The sequence below is a fragment of the Ovis canadensis genome, chromosome 2 (genome assembly GCF_042477335.2).
Source record: "Ovis canadensis isolate MfBH-ARS-UI-01 breed Bighorn chromosome 2, ARS-UI_OviCan_v2, whole genome shotgun sequence".
NCBI lineage: Eukaryota > Metazoa > Chordata > Mammalia > Artiodactyla > Bovidae > Ovis > Ovis canadensis.
Window position 1 is genome coordinate 235,246,237 of NC_091246.1, and position 17,247 is coordinate 235,263,483.

Consider the following 17,247-nt stretch of genomic DNA (forward strand, 5'->3'; position numbering starts at 1 on the left):
TCTTTCCTGGCATCAGGGTGTTTTCCAATTAGTGAGTTATTCACATCAGGTGGCCAAAGTATTGGAGTTTCAGATTCAGCATCAGTCCTTCAAATGAATATTCAGGACTGATGTCCTTTAGCATGGACTGGTTTGATCTCCTTGCAGTCCAACGACTCAAGAGTCTTCTCTAACACCAACCTTCAAAAGCATCAGTTCTTTGGCTCTCAGCTTTCTTTATAGTCCAACTCTCACATCCATGCATGACTACTGGAAAAACCATAACTTTGACTAGGTGGACCTTTGTTGGCAAAGTAATGTCTTTGCTTTTTAATACGCTGTTTAGGTTGGTCATAGCTTTTCTTTCAAGAAGCAAGTGTCTTTTAATTTCATGGCTGCAGTCAACATCTGCAGTGATTTTGGAGCCCGCCAAAAATAAAGTCTGTCACTGTTTCCATGGTTTCCCCATCTATTCGCCATGAAGTGATGGGACTAGATGTCATGATCTTAGTTTTCTGAATGTTGAGCTTTAAGCCAACTTTTTCACTCTCTTCTTTCACTTTCATCAAGAGGCTCTTTAGTTCTTCTTCACTTTCTGCCATAAGGGTGGTGTCATCTGCATATCCAAGGTTATTGATATTTCTCCCGATTTCTCCTGACAATCTTGATTTCAGCTTGTGCTTCATCCAGCCTGGCATTTCTCATGATATACTCTGGATATAAGTTAAATAAACAGGGTGACAATATACAGCCTTGACGTACTCCTTTCCCAATTTGGAACCAGTTTGTTCCATGTCCAGTTCTAACTGTTGCTTCTTGATGTGCATAAAGATTTCTCAGGAGGCAGGTCAGTTGGTTTGGTATTCCCATCTCTTTCAGAATTTTTCACAATTTATTATGATCCACACAGTCAAAGACTTTGGTATAGTCAATAAAGCAGAAATAGATGTTTTTCTGGAACTCTCTTGCTTTTTCCATGATCCATCGGATGTTGGCAATTTGATCTCTGGTTCCTCTGCCTTTTCTAAAACCACCTTGAACATCTGGAAGTTCACGGTTCACGTATTACTGAAGCCTGGCTTGGAGAATTTTGAGAATTACTTTACTAGTGTGTGAGATGAGTGCAATTGTGCTGTAATTTGAGCATTCTTTGGCTTTGCCTTTCTCTAGGATTGGAATGAAAACACCTTTTCCAGTCCTGTGGCCACTGAAGAGTGTTCCAAATTTGCTGGCATATTGAGTGCAGCACCTTCACAGCATCATCTTTTAGGATTTGAAATAGCTCAACTGGAATTCCATCACCTCCACTAGCTTTGTTTGTAGTGATGCTTCTTAAGGCCCACTTGACGTCACATTTCAGGATGTCTGGCTCTAGGTGAGTGATCATACCATCTTGGTTATCGGGGTCATGGAGTTCTTTTTTGTATAGTTATTCTGTGTATTCTTGCCACCTCTTCTTAATATCTTCTGCTTCTGTTAGGTCCATACCATTTCTGTCCTTTATTGTGCCCATCTTTGAATGAAATGTTCCCTTGGTATCTCTAATTTTCTTGAAGAAATCTCTATTTTTTCCTATTCTATTGTTTTCCTCTATTTCTTTGCACTGATTACTGAGGAAGGCTTTCTTATCTCTCCTTGCTATTCTTTGGAACTCTGCATTCAAATGGGTATATCTTTCCTTTTCTCCTTTGCCTTTAGCTTCTCTTCTTTTCTCAGTTATTTGTAAGGCCTCCTCAGAAAACTGTTTTGCCTTTTTGCCTTTCTTTTTCTTGGGGATGGTCTTGATCACTTCTTCCTGTAGAATGTCATGAATGTCTGTCCATAGTTCTTCAGGCACTCTATCAGGTCTAACCCCTTGAATCTATTTCTCACTTCCACTGTATAATCATAAGGGATTTGATTTAGGTCATACCTGAATGGTCTAGTGGTTTTCTCTACTTTCTTTAATTTAAGTCTGAATTTGGCAAGAAGGAGTTCATGATCTGAGCCACAGTCAGCTCCCAGTCTTGTTTTTGATGACTGTATAGAACGTCTCCTTTTTTGCTGCCAAGAATATAATATCTGATTTCAATATTGACCATCTGGTGATGTCCATGTGTAAAGTCTTCCCTTGTGTTGTTGGAAGAGGATGTTTGCTATGACCAGTGTGTTCTCTTGGCAAAACTCTGTTAGCCTTTGCCCTGCTTCATTTTGTATTCCAAGGCCAAATTTGCCTGTTACTCCAGGTATCTCTCAACTTCCTACTTTTGCATTCCAGTCCCCTATAATGAAAAGGGCATCTTTTTTGGGTGTTAGTTCTAGGTCTTATCAGTCTTCATAGAACCGTTCAGTTTCAGCTTCTTCAGCATTACTGGTTGGAACATAGGCTTGGATTACCGCGATAGTGAATGGTTTGCCTTGGAAATGAACAGAGATCATTCTGTCATTTTTGAGACTGCATCCAAGTACTGCACTTCAGACTTTTTTGTTGACTCTGATGGCTACTCTTTTTCTTCTAAGCGATTCCTGCCCACAGTAGTAGATATAATGGTCATCTGAGTTAAATTCACCCATTCCAGTCCATTTTAGTTCACTGGTTCCTAAAACATTGATGTTCACTCTTGCCATCTCATGTTTGACCACTTCCAATTCACCTGGATTCGTGGACCTAACATTCCAGTTTCCTATGCAGTATTGCTCTTTATAGCTTTGGACTTTACTTTCATCACCAGTTACATCCACAGCTGGGTGTTGTTTTTGCTTTGGCTCTGTCTCTTTATTCTTTCTGGAGTTATTTCTCTACCGATCTCCAGTAGCGTATGCATATTGGGCACCTAGTGTCCTGGGGAGTTCATCTTCCAGTGTCCTATCTTTTTGCCTTTCGTACTATTCATGGCAAGAATACTGAAGTGGTTTGCCATTCCCTTCTCCAGTGGACCATGTTTCATCAGAACTCTCCACCATGATCCATTTTGGGTGGACCTACATGGCATGGCTCATAGTTTTATTGAGTTAGACAAGGCTGTGGTCCCTGTGATCAGTTTGGTTAGTTTTCTGTTATTGCAGTTTTCATTCTGTCTGCCCTCTGATGGATAAGGATGAGAGGCTTATGGAAGCTTTCTGATAGGAGAGACTGAGGGGGAAACTAGGTCTTGTTCTTGTAGTCTGCGTCTGGGTCTTGTAGTATCAGAGTTTACTACAAGATGGTAGAGTACTCATCTCCTCTTGTGAGAACTCCAAAATTACATCTTGCAGCTGAACAACCATCAACAGGAGAATGTTGGATCCCACCAAAAAAAGATACCTCATATCCAAGGGGAAAGGAGAAGCCCCAGCAAGATGGTAGGAGGGGCGAAATCACCTTTAGAATCAAACCCCATATCTGGCAGAGATGCTTAGATGGCTCAAACAAACCTTGTGGGCACTAGGACCCAGAGACCCCACAGAGACTGAGTTGGAACTGTGTTTGAGTGTCTCCTGCAGAGGTACGGTCAGCAGTGGTGGGGCAGGGCCATGCTCGGTAAATCTTCAATCCAACTTTTTTGTTGGTGGGCGGGGCTGTGTTCCCTCCCAGCTGTTTGACCTGAGGCCAAACTATGCTGGAGGTAATGAAGATACTGGCGACCTCCTCCGGAAGGTCCTGTGCACAGAGTGCTGCACTCAGTGCCGCCAACCCTGCAGCAGGCCACCGCTGACCCCCGCCTCCGCCAGAGGCTCCTGGGCACTCAGGGGCAAGTCTGGGTCAGTCTCTTGCGGGGTCACTGCTCCTTTCTCCTGGGTCCTGGTACACACAAGGTTTTGTTTGTGCCCTCCAAGAGTCTGTTTCCCCAGTCCTGTGTGAGTTCTGGCAGCTCTGTGGTGGGGTTAATGGCGACCTCCTCCAAGAGGGCTTATGCCATACCCAGGTCTTCTGCACCCAGAGCCTCTGCCCCTGTGGCAGGTGAGTTGTAATTTTGGAATTTTCACAGGAGGAAATGAGCACGCGTCCATCTATTCTGCCATCTTGTAGTAAACTCTGATACCAATACACAAGTAACTGATTTAAGCCCAACACTACAGAAGTAGCTACATGTTCTTTGGAGTCAGAAAGGTACAGTCACTGGATAAGGAAATTTTTAGTCTTCTAGGTGTATGTGAAGGCAGCTGAAGAGCCCATGGGTTCAAGTTTCATTTGCTGCAAAAAGTATTTTCCTTCATGACTGCAGAGTTCTCTGAGGGTGACCCATAGAAGTGTTTTAATTCTGCTGAGAATGGCTAATAGAACCTGATCTGCAGACTCCAGTGACTGCCTCTAACAGGAAAGAGTGGTCTGTGCAGTGACAGCCATGTGAAAGCAATGATTTCAAGTAAGGATTCCACATGGATGGTCTCTGACCACCCCAGCAGCACAGAGATGTCAGAAATCTGCTTTTGGATTTGTCCTTCTTTCATTTATTTATTTATTTTTAATTGAAGGATAATTGCTTCACCATGTTGTATTAGCTTCTGTCATGCATCAACATGTATCAGCCATGTGTGTTACTCAGTCAGTCGTGTCTGACTCTTTGCCATGGACCAGGCTCCTCTGTCCATGGGATTCTCCAGGCAAGAATACTGAAGTGGGTTGCCATGCCATCTCCAGGGATCTTCCCAACCCAGGGATTGAACCCAGGTCTCCCACATTGCCAGCAGATTCTTTACCATCTGAGCCGCCGGGGAATAGGTTGAAGCATGTCCCCTCCATTTTGAACCTCCCTGCCCTCCAGCCTGTCACAGAGTACTGGGTTGAGACCCCTGCACCATGCAGCAAATTCCCACTGGCTATCTGTTCCAAACATGGTAAAGCATATGTTTCAATGCTACTCTCTCAACCTGTCCAACCCTCTCCCGCTCCGTCCGCAAGTCTGTTCTGTGTCTGCGTCTCTGTTGCTGCTTGTCCTCTTTGAACAGGCTGATGATAGCAGAAGTGTCCTTAAATTTGGCAGGTGACTTGGGAATGTTCTTAGGATGTGCTTCTATCATCTGACACAACTGAAAGCATGCCCTGGAGTAACCCCTGATAACACAGGACCATTCTCTTCTGAATCAGAGTCCTAATCTGCGTTAGAGGATGAAGAATCGTCCCAGGATGAAATATGTGACCGGGGATCCCATTTCCCTTTCAAGTTCAAAATGTTCCCCTAAAACAATGTTTTCCCAACCTGGTAATCGGGAATGAACAATCTCTGTCCTGGGCTGACAGGGCTGAGAGATGTAAAAGCAGCCAAGAGAATTCTGGTCCTTTCAGACCTTTACAACTCCGGGATTGGGGGCAGGAGGACAAGGGGACGACAGAGGATGAGATGGCTGGATGGCATCACTGACTCGAGGGACGCAAGTCTGAGTGAGCCCCGGGAGTTGGTGATGGACAGGGAGGCCTGGCGTGCTGCGATTCATGGGCTCGCAAAGAGTCGGACACAACTGAGCAACTGAACTGAACTGAACTGATCTGAAAGAGAAAAGGGGGTTAATAGTTGTTTCCTTTTCTATTTTTAAAGATGGCTTTAAAAAGATAAGCGAAAGCTAAATTTAGCAAGTTTTTTAAGTGAGAAGGATCCACTAAGGAAGTGCACAAGGCCATGGGAGATTCCACTGTGGGTATCTGCATCAACAACAGGGAAGTGACCTCGAGGCTTAGGTCACTTCTCTCCCCAGAGATGGTATTTAAGGGGCCCTTGGTGGAGGCAGGCATCAGACCTTCTTTACCTCCTGAGTCCCCCTCCTCACCTCTCCCCTCTACTCAGAGTCCCCTCTACCGACACCATGGGCTGCTGTGGTTGTGGAAGTTGTGGTGGCTGCAGTGGTGGCTGCGGCGGTGGCTGCGGCAGTGGCTGCGGTGGTGGCTGTGGCAGCTGCAACAGCTGCAACAGCTGCAGATGCCACCGGGTCGGCTGTTGCAGCAGCTGCTGTCCCTGCTGCTGCGGCTGCTGTGGGGGCTGCTGCAGCGTCCCCGTGGTCTGCTGCCACCGCCGCACCTGCAGCTGCCACTCGTGTGGGAAGGGCTGTTGCCAGCAGAAATGCTGCTGCCAGCAGAAGTGCAGCTGCCAGAAGCAATGCTGCCACTAGGTGACCAGCTCAGTCTCTGTTCTGGATGTCTGTCTCGCCTGTTCACCTGCCCTACCTGACATCCCCTGGGATTCTAGGATTTACCTTTCTGGGCTGCAACTTTGCTCCTGGATTTGGATTCCTATCTCTTCTGCTTTGCGTATTTTCAGTTTCTCTCTCTGAAAAGTTCCCAATCAATTAGCAAACATCCAAAATAAAAGCCCAAGTACAACCTGACTCCTAAAGAAGAGTCGACACCACTGAGCTCCGTTAAATAGGATCACAATTCCCAAAATCCTTTAGGTGCACATTTAGTTCTCAATTATGTGCTTTTATCTCTGTACCTTTTCGATCATGTATTCCTGTTTATCAACAACTGTTTTCTAAATTTCCTAATAAAATAATTCAATTTATCATGTAGAAGTTTCTCTTTGCTTTTGTTTTGGTTTAATCATATTTCACCTCCTAGAAGATCTCAATCTCTTAAAAGCCTCTTGGTGGAGGGGCAGAGACAGTGGAGCCAGGAAGGGCCATGAGAACAGTATTTCTGTCTCCACTGTCTTTGAACTCCAGCTTCAACACAAGCAGAACAAACATACTTGAAAGTGCGGCTTTGTTCACAATTTGAATTCAGTTTTGAGGTAACAGTTTTGTTTACAGATGGATGTTTCCCTAGTTTATTAAAAGTCCTGTACTATTCACAAAGAACCAGTTTAAACAAAGTTTTCATAAATACATCTACTACCAAAATATGGATGACTACATAGATTAAGATTTCCATCCACTGGGGCCATTTACTCTTTGTTTGGAGGGCAGAGTTCCACCCCTGCAGTGTAGGCCCTTTCATTTTTTTCCTCATATAAATTCAGGCAGCAGTGTATAGTTAGAATTTTGCTATTATTAGTTTAGCGTCCCCTGGTGGCTCAGTGGTAAAGAATATGGCTGCCACTGCAGGGCCACAGGTTCGATCCCTGGGTTGGGAATAAATCCCTTGGAGAAGGAAATGGCAGCCCACTCCAGTATTCTTGCCTGGGAAATCCCATGGACAGAGGAGCCTGGCTGGCTATAGTCCATGGAGTTGCAAGGAGTAGGTCATGACTTAATGACTAAAACAAACCAAACTACTACAAAAATCAATACCATCAGGTTGTGCTAAATGAGTTGGCATTGGTGGATGTGGTATTTATGTTTTGTTAGTTCTCTTGCACCAGCCTTACGCCCCACTGGTTCTTTTGAAGTAACTGCTGCTTGCTTTTCTGTTTATGTTATTGGGTTGCCCAAAAAGTAAGATTGTACGAAAAACACAAACAAACTTTTTGACCAACCAAATAATTTACCCTCATTTGGGGTTTATTGTTAAGACTTAGGGTTTCTTTCTAATTTATATCAGATCTTAATAGCTTAAGATATAATTTATGCTTTTGTGTATTTATTTCCATTCCTTAGACTCTTAAGCCTATTGGGACTTTGAGCAGTCATCTAATCTGTGTCCCTTTGCCAGACTGTTGGAAGTCTTTTCCTCTTGGAAAATCATTATATGGGTAAGATCTACCCCTCTCATTCCTAGAGGAAACTAGACCTTAGTTAATCCTCGATAATCATCATTCGCGGTGAAGACCCAAGTTGAAATACAAGTGATATTTTATAATTCAAACCATGACAGTATTTAGAAGGATTTGAATATTTCAGAAGAGTTTGCTTTCTGTTGACAAATGTTCATTGAAAGGCTCCTGGGTATAAAGATAGGTCTAAAGAGATGATGCCAGTTCAAAGATAGAGCAGACTCTGCCTTGGAATGTTTGCGGGGGTGAATGTGCACATAAATAATTATAATCCAAGGCTAAGTGTGATGCCTGGCCTTGTAGGTGTTTCCATCAGAGGTAGGAAGACCATTCTTACAAACACACAGAACAGGTTCATTGCACTGAACTGTGTGGCTTCTTGTTCCATGTGACCTTTTCAGTGTATGTTTTCTCCATCACATGTGGTCCAGTTTGGACAAGAGCCAGAGAGTGGCAGAGGCTGTTGTCCCTAGATGGGGTGGTCAGCATCATTGTTTTTGCATAAGTTTCCTCATTCCTTTGCTACAAGCATGAGTTTCTCAGGTGGATCAAGTACTGAGAAGAAAGTGATGAGTCACAATGTAAGAAAGAAAATATTTTCTGTAGCTCAGTTGAGCTCAGCAAATCTTTTCATTTTTCAATCTGATATTTGCACTAAATTTGCAAATTCCTGTAGGCCCTGCTTATCCGCTTCCCACAGTAAGGCACACAGACTGTTTATGCCAATTATTCGGATAACCTAGTGAAGATCCAAATTTTCAGTAGGATTCCAGAAAGCAAACTATTCACCAATTGAGTTATGGTGTAGAATGTGTGAAATCAGAATGCTCGTCCTACACTCTCCAAGCCCCATCACACCCTCTCCCCACCCTGTCCATGCATAGAGTCTGTTCATGGCAGTTTCATGTGATGGGAATTAATGTGGACCATGTTCAGAAGGAGGGAGAGAGCATGTCAAGGAAAGCCAGGAACCAGGCTGCACACCTGGACCACATCATGGATACAACAGCAGCGTGTTTCTTTCATTTAAACATCAAGAATGATTCATTACACAGGTTCATCCAAGTCACAGCATCTCTTTAGGCCTACAGCTCAACACTCACAGAAACACGTGTGGTTGATACTCATCACGCATTACCGAGAGAGTAGATTTGTTTGCAAGGGCTGCCCTAACAAAGTAGGACAAACTGGGTGGCTCAAACAGGAGTTTGTTTTCTCACAGTTATGGAGGCTGCAAGTCCAAGATCAAATTCAAGTTCCTCGGCTTCAAGTCCAACATCCGGATGTCAGCAGGTTAAATTTCTTCTGCAGCCTCTCTCCTTGGTTGCAGATGGCTGCCATCTTGCCTGCCCTTCCCTCTGGGCATGTCTGTGTCCTTACTTCCTCTTCTTAGAAGGGCACCCCCTGTATTTGTTTAGGACCCACTTTAATGATCTTCTTTTAACTTAATTACCTCCTTAAATATTCTATCTCTACATATAGTCAGGTTCGGAGGTACAAAGGGTTAGGACTTCAATTTCAACATGTTGATTTGAGCATGAGTGGGGGACATAGTTCAACTCATAACAAAAGAGCAACACAGCCTAGAGATGTCATATCACATGTCCTTCATTCCTGTGATTTTGCTTGTGACCTATATTTGCTTTGCTTTTTGTTTCTCCATAGCCTTTATAGATTTACACATATCTTCTTTTCTATATCAAACTGCCACCTATCTAACTGAAGGAATGGTGTCTTCATGGTATCCCCCCGTAAGACCCAGATCCATGCCTGGTAAATAAACATTCAGTAACTGTCAGTGGTTGACTGGCCACCTGGGTCCCTTCCTCACAAATCAGTGTCAATGATGAACGTGACATCTCTTTCATCCTGACAGCCTCATGTCTTTTATTTACATTGACTGAAAACAAATGTACCTGTCTAATGAGAGGGACAAGGGACCAACAGCCTAAAAAGGGTTCTGTCTTCCATGGGAGGAGTGGCCGTATCTCCAGGATTTGTCTGCTCAACCTTTCTTTGTGGGAAAACTGCCCCAAGGATCCCCAGTGAGGAAAAGGTGGGGATGGGGCTTCTCTCTTGACCACTCCCTCCTAGCTGGGAATAGCCATGTGATGATTATGGTTCTAAGGGTGGAGTGTGGGACCAGAATGACAAGTCAGAGGGTCGAGGTTCCAGGGGATAAATCCTTGAGGCTGAGATTAACTAAGGGGGGGTGGCTAACCAGAGAGCAGCAGAGGATCAGGGCTCTTGGAGGTGGGAAAAAACACAAAAACAGAGTCAGATGGCTGCTAAAACCTACCTCATCAACTTAGAATTGGGGGAGACACATGCTCTTGCAAATGCTGTCTTCTGAATTTCAGGGAGCTGGGAAGGAAGACCTCCTTTGGAAGTCTCACCTGACATGGTTACTTCACTCATGTCTCCTTTGGTTATTTCGTTCCATTGGGTCAGTTCAGCCTGTTTAAACATCTGCCTGTGTCAGGCTCTGTGTAGAGGGACAAGAAAATGCCCCAAGTGAAGCTCGTGGGGTTGTTGCCAGAATGTCCTTCTGGGAGACATTTCCTAGGTGCTTGGCTTCCCTCAGGCTTGACTCTCCTGTCCAAGCCAGCTGGGAACCCCCAACCCACCATGATAGATTGAACAGCTGGAGTCCACAGAAAAGGGCCAAGGAAAGATATGGGAGAGTGATTGATGGAAGGGGTGTTTGGGGACACGTTTTATCATGTATATGGACTCTTCGGGGAATGGGGTGCTTGAAAGTTGCCCTTTTTGATTGTTTGGATTCCAGTGCTCACAGTCTCACATTATAACTGAGGGCCAATCTTGTTTTCAGAGGCTGGTCTCAGACACCCATGGTGCTGGTCTTGGCTAGAGCTGAACTTTGTGGTCTGGCTCTGGGAGGTCTGAGCTGGAGGATGTGGATGCTCAGTGAGGGAGATACCTCATTGGAAAGCACACGTGAACTGTAGAGCTGGTGGCAATGGAACATGTGGGACCCAACACCTCCATTTATGTTGCTTTCTGAAGTTGTTGCTGTTGTTATTGTTTAGTTGCTAAGTCATGTCCAACTCCTTGAGGCCCCATGGAGTGTAGCCCGCCAGACTCCTCTGTCCATGGGATTTCCCAGGCAAGAATACTGGAGTGGGTGGCCATTTTCTTCTCAGTAATGAGGCATGACAATTAAGATCAACATGCAGGAGAAGGAAACTCTATGAGGAGACGAAGAGTGATCATCATAAACATGAGCCGAAGGTGGCCGTGCTCCTGAGTGACCCCACGACCACGCAGGACCTGTACAAATATTGACTGATGCCCTAAGACTTCTGCTGCTAAGCCTCTATCCAGGGAGAGATTTGGGGATAGTCTGGTGTACTACATTGAAGTGCTAACACTGAGGATGTACCCCTAATCCTTTGCCTCTTTATAAACCCACACAGAGTACTCATTCCCTAACTACCTCTATGACAAAAAATGGATCTAGTTTTTGATTCATTACTCCCTTTACTTATATAACATCTGCCTTGTCTACTGGGATCAAAACACAGTTCTCCTGATAGACTGTTGAGAGACTTGAAAGAGAAAAGAGATGGGTCTTGCTCTAATGCAAATCCAGGTCTCCTGTATTGCAGACAGAATCTTTACCCTCTGAGCCGCCAGGGAAGCCACAACTAACACTAAAGCAATTTATTAAGACAACAGTTGCTTTGTTTATACAGAGATGTCAATGCAATGGTGAAAACAGGGCACAAATAAACACAAAGTTAGAGACATTTCGAGAATGTGGAACATCAGCTATCCTGACTCGGTTTTGTTGAGAACATGATTCAAACAGTAATTGACAGAGAAGGGGGCTTCTCAGGTGGCAAATCCATCTGCCAATGCAGGAGACCCAGGTTTTATCCCTGAGTTGGGAAGATCCCCTGGAGTAGGAAATGGCAACCCACTCCAGTACTTTTGCCTGACAAATCCCATGGACAGAGGAGCCTGGCAGCTACAGTCCATGGGGTTGCAAGGAGTCAGACACGACCAAGCGAATGAATGCACACACACACACACACACACACACACACACACACCCCACACACAAAACAGAGAAGACTGAAGCAGAAGATTTATTATTTTGGCTGGTGTTTATTAAATGCAGGCAGGAAAACAGAAACTCCAGAAATGTGAGATTTCCATGGACTGATGATAAGGATCCAGTCATGCTTGTGACTTAAAAGTCGAAGAGGAGCAGACAGAAAGAGAGGGGGAATCTTACCTAGAACATGGCTCCCTGCAGCACCTTCCCAGAGGCCAGACTGGCAGCCTAGTGGCAGCACTGCTTCTGGCAGCTGCACTTCTGCTGGCAGCAGCTCTTCTGCTGGCAACAGCCCTTCCCACACGAGTGGCAGCTGCAGGTGCGGCGGTGGCAGCAGACCACGGGGACGCTGCAGCAGCCCCCACAGCAGCCACAGCAGCAGGGGCAGCAGCTGCTGCAGCAGCCCACCCGGTAGCATCTGCAGCTGTTGCAGCTGTTGCAGCTGTTGCAGCTGCCACAGCCACCACCGCAGCCACTGCCACAGCCACTGCCGCAGCCACCACCGCAGCCACCGCCACAGCCACCGCCGCAGCCACCACAACTTCCACAACCACAGCAGCCCATGGTGTCAGTAGAGAGGACTCAGGAGAGGTTAGGAGGGAGTCTCAGGAGGTGAGGGAGGTCAAATGTCAGCTTCTGCTGGAGGGGAGCCTTATATACCAGCTCTGGGGACAGGAGAGGAAGACACATGACCACTTCCTTGTTGCTATTTGTCTGGATTTACATGGAAGACTGCATCATCTCTTATTTACTTCCCTTTTAGATATCTTTGTCTTTACCCAATTCTCAATGTTTTTTTTCTTTCATAAAACTATATTCCAATGCAATTTGAAAAGGCTTACATGTTCCAGGGAAGCATGCTGAGAACCTGGCTGTCAACAGGAATGGGCAGACTTCTCTATCATCCTGCAATACCAAGGGATTATCACTATGAGTGTGAGCGCTGGGTGGGGTTGTCTACGGCCCACACCTGCCATTGGACAGCCCCCAGGCCAGGTGATCTGTGAGCTTCCAAGGGGGTCGGGACAGTGAAGCTTAAGGTACAATCCCTCACCTCAAAGAGTTTGCAATATAGTGACATTAGAAGCTGGGGATGTGGAAATGGCCACAAATTCCAAACAAGGCCAGATGTTGTGATCAGGCTTCGTGACCAGTGGGAACTGCTGAGGCTAGAAATTTTCATTCTCCACCTCTTCATTTGAAGTGTACCACTTTGGCCACCTCATGTGAAGAGCTGACTCATTGGAAAAGACTCTGATGCTGGCAGGGATTGGGGGCAGGAGGAGAAGGGGATGACAGAGGATGAGATGGCTACACAGCATCACTGACTCGATGGACGTGAGTTTGAGTGAACTCCGGGAGTTGGTGATGGACAGGGAGGCCTGGAGTGCTGCAATTCATGGGGTCGCAAAGAGTCAGATACGATTGAGCGACTGAGCTGAACTGAACTGAACTGAACTGACTGTGAGTTGTCTTCTCACAGCCAGACTGTAATGATTCTTTTAAAAACAGAAATATTGGGTTGGCCAAAAAGTTCATTTTGGTTTTCTGTACCCTCTCATGAAAAAACCCAAACAAACTTTTTGGCCAGCCCAACAGATCCTCTGAAGAGTTTGCATACTGATAGTGTAGCTTTGGGTGAGGGACTGATTTTGTCTTTGATGGTATGACATCAGTTGATGTCTGAGAGAAGCATCCCTGTGCTAAGTAGCTGACTTAGGTGATTCTGAGAGCAGGGCGGATACCCGAGGAGTACAGGTACAGAGGCCAGAGAAGTAGGGGAAGAATGGAGTCTGTGGCAATGAGGTGAAGCATGTAGCCGTGGATCTTGGTGGGATGTGAGCGCTGGGGACCAACCCGGAGGCTGTAAAAATATAAGGAAGGAAAAACGAGAGTGCCGGTGGCCTTTTCATCATCTCTCGCCATCACTGAGTCCAGAGACCTTGGTGGGCATGTTTGCTGGCTGACTGTCTCCAGGAGCTTCTCTGGCAACAGGCTTGCTGCTCAGAATCCATGTTGTCAATTTGGTGAGACTGTTCTTCGGGAATCTGAGTGAAAGGAAATGCTGTGGGCCCAGGGCTGATAGGTGGTGTTATCAATGAGCACAGACTGTTTCTGTATGTGGACTGAAGAGCATTTCAGCTGCTCAGGGGGTGCTTCATCGGGGGTGAGGGGGGCAGTGGAGCAGACAGAGATAGGTGAACAGATGTGAGAGCTTTTAAAGGGGCAAAAATAAACTGAATTTTGTGAAAGACTAGATATGGGCTGAGAGAAAGGAAAGATTCAAAGACGACTTTAAAAATTTCATTTAGTTATTTCTTTATGACTGTGCTGGGTCTCTGTTGCTGTGCACAGGGTTTCTGTAGTTGCAACAAGCAGGGACTGTCTTCTTTGCGGTGCTCAGGCTTCTCATTGCAGTGGATTCTCTTGCTGTGGAACACAGGCTCTAGGGCACTTGGGCTCAGTAGCTGTGGCTCACGGGTTTAGTCACCCTGGGGCTTGTGGGATCTTCCCAGGCTAGGGATCAAACCCACGTCTCTTGCATTGGCAGGCAGACTCTCAACCACTGGACCACCAGGGAAGTGACAAAGGGTTTTTTTTTTTAAAACAGATTGCCAACTTGATGGGTAAGGAACTGTGGAGAAATTTACATTTTGGGGGGAAGGGGAGTCAGGGAAGATTATGAATTGAGTCTGGGACAAGTGACACTGGAGGTGCCTCTGAGATGCCTGCAGGGAGAAGGTGGACTGCAAGTTGGCTAAGCGTGGAATCTAAAGAAGATTCCAAGCTGGATGTGAGCGTCTGAGGATCAAATCCAGGCATATACATGGGGAAATGGAAACCATGGGTGTGGACATGAGCATTCAGGGAGATAGTGTATAATGAGAGAGGAGAGCATGGATCAAGGCTTCTAGGAGACAACTTTTGAGGTTATAAAAAGGAAAGAAGTTAATTTTATTCAAAAGCAATTTTTGGAAATAGAGCTGTGACCATATAGCTTCATAAGAACTAAAATGGCCAATGTAATGAGGCAGAAAGTACACAGTACTAACAAAGGGGAAATTTCTGAAAGAGAATGGCTTGTTCAGTGTGGGCATTCATGTTGACTTGCCTGCCTCTCAAAATTTCTGTGAAAGCAGGGTGATTTCAACTGATTCTTTGGAGAGAAAACCATTAAGGAGAAACAGAACGGGAGCTCGTAGCAATCCAGGGCCTTCTTAATTCAGAATCTTAGACTCAACTGTGCTTCTGCAAAGATCCACTCCAACAGGTTGGCACCTCTTGGCTTGTTTCTAAAATGACTTTAAAGAGGAAAGCTAAAATTAGCAAATGTGTTGGGTTAAATGTAGTCCGTAAGAATGTGAACAAGGAAGAAGCCTAGACAACCCTATTTGGAAGCTGCAATGGGAGCAAGGAGGAAGTGACCACTGGTCATGAGTCCTGGGTCACTCCCTCCCCCGTCTCCCAAGATGGTATATAAGGGCCTCGCCAGCAGAAGGCGGCATCAGACCTCCCTGCCCTCCTGAGTCTCCCTCCTCACCTCTCCTGAGTCCTCTCTACTGACACCATGGGCTGCTGTGGTTGTGGAAGTTGTGGTGGCTGCGGTGGTGGCTGCAGTGGTGGCTGTGGCCGTGGCTGTGGCGGTGGCTGCGGTGGTGGCTGTGGCAGCTGCAACAGCTGTAACAGCTGCAGATGCTACCGGGTGGGCTGCTGCAGCAGCTGCTGCCCCTGCTGCCGTGGCTGCTGTGGGGGCTGCTGCAGCGTCCCCGTGGTCTGCTGCCACCGCCGCACCTGCAGCTGCCACTCGTGTGGGAAGGGCTGTTGCCAGCAGAAGAGCTGCTGCTGCCAGCAGAAGTGCAGCTGCCAGAAGCAGTGCTGCCACTAGGCGGGCTGCTCTTCGGGTGCTGCTGGTACCCATTCTGTTAGTAAGACTTCCCTCCTTCTCACCCATTTTTCCTCTACTCTACGGTCCTGGACCCTCTTCCTGGCTTTCTTTGGTACCACAAATCCCTCCATCTGGAAATTTTCCCAACTAAACATCTAACGGAAAAATTCTTTGCAGCCCAGCACCTGAGTGATTGTGCACATCAGTAAACTCAGCTGAACGAAATCTTGATTCCTAATGTTTGGTTTGATGGATGTGAATACATCCAGCTGAATACCACCATTCAGCTCCTTCCTTGATCTACTTTTCCCTGCCTGCAGGCATGGTTTTCTTTTTTCCCTTTCTTATTCTTAGTTATCCCATAATATTGTCCAAATTTCCTAATAAAATAAAAACTAGATACCCATAAGAAAGCAGTCTTTTTGTTTTCATTGTATTTTGAATCCTGGTTTGTCTGTTCTGAAACTTCAGAGACTTTATCTTGAACAAAGCTTTTAACTCCCTTGCAGTGGCAGCATCACAAGCAAAGGCCATATAAGAAGCTCTGCCAGGTCTGCGGGACCAACCTCTCGTCCCAGTGAAACGTCACTTTGCCTCCGTGACCCCTCCCTCCCTTACACCCCAGTGTGTTGACTCCTTTGTTTTATTGATGCTACACAACATGGCCCATCAGCAGCCGCTCTGAAAGCCAAGCATGGCCACTCTCTTCAGGGCCCAAATACAGAATTCAGTGGCTGGAATAAGACTATCTGAGCTTTTGATGGGTTTCTGTTACTGATATATTCAGTCTTTTTCTTAGCCTCTTCCTGTTCTTTGGGTGTGATGTTTTCTTTTTTCAATTTTTTTCAGTACACTGCAACATTCAATAAAAACATACTGAAATATTTAAAAATAAAACACATTAAATTGCCACAAACTCTCCCAATACCTCTATCTTCTCAATTATCTTTAGCAAAAGTAATAAATGAAATGAAGGAAAGGAAGAATGAAAGGACATCATGGGGAAAGGAAGATTTCAATGTATTTTTCCAAGAGGAAGTCTTTTCTTCCACTGCTTAAATTTCATTAAAAGTAACAGGGTAACTGCTTTCTTCCCCCTTCTCTTTTCTATTCCCTTCCTTCTCTCCCGTGTCCTTTTACCTGCTTTTCCTTTTCTTTTTTCTTTTTCTGATTATTTTCTGTGGTCTACAGCCATATCAACCTGAATGCGCCCGATCATGTCTGATTATTTTCTACAACTTTTGCCAGTTGTTGAGATTTTGCTGTTTTATTAGCAGTAGAGATGGGAGGCTGAGGAGATCTGGATCATAATAGCTCAGTCTTTTCACTTTGATCCAACTTCTATGTTCAAAAAAGTGGAAAAAATTCAGTGTGCATAACAGAAAAATAAAACAAGTTAACAGTAAAGCCGGGCTCAAAATCAAATATCTCTGTGGAAGAGACTCAGAATGGAAATGCAGAATATGAGGTTGCATGTGTTGGGTTCTGGGCCTGTCAGTAACTAAATGGAGAGTGGGGATGTGATCGTATAGCCAATATATCTCACTTGATATGGGAGACCAGAGTCATGCTCACTTTTGAGGTTAAGTGCCAGGGTGGGTCCTCTTGGATCTTAAAAAATAATCTACTGCTCTTTGTTGCCTGGAACTATGACTTCTAAACTGCTGTTCACCAGAGACACTGATTTTGATGCTTTT

General features: G+C 45.4%; 3 protein-coding genes across 3 annotated transcripts; 2 read left to right on the forward strand and 1 right to left on the reverse strand.

Moving 5' to 3' along the window:
* Positions 1-5,664: 5,664 nt before the first annotated feature.
* On the forward strand, positions 5,665-6,219 carry LOC138434233 (small cysteine and glycine repeat-containing protein 9-like). Its single transcript, XM_069578465.1, has one exon. It carries the CDS (start codon positions 5,740-5,742, stop codon positions 6,040-6,042), a length of 303 nt encoding a protein of 100 aa, XP_069434566.1. The 5' UTR covers positions 5,665-5,739; the 3' UTR covers positions 6,043-6,219.
* A 5,673-nt stretch (positions 6,220-11,892) lies between these two features.
* LOC138432462 (small cysteine and glycine repeat-containing protein 3-like) lies at positions 11,893-12,228 on the reverse strand. The gene has a single exon (XM_069573770.1). It carries the CDS (start codon positions 12,226-12,228, stop codon positions 11,893-11,895), a length of 336 nt encoding a protein of 111 aa, XP_069429871.1.
* A 3,004-nt stretch (positions 12,229-15,232) lies between these two features.
* LOC138434232 (small cysteine and glycine repeat-containing protein 7-like) lies at positions 15,233-15,570 on the forward strand. Its single transcript, XM_069578464.1, has one exon. It carries the CDS (start codon positions 15,233-15,235, stop codon positions 15,548-15,550), a length of 318 nt encoding a protein of 105 aa, XP_069434565.1. The 3' UTR covers positions 15,551-15,570.
* The last annotated feature ends 1,677 nt before the right edge of the window (positions 15,571-17,247 follow it).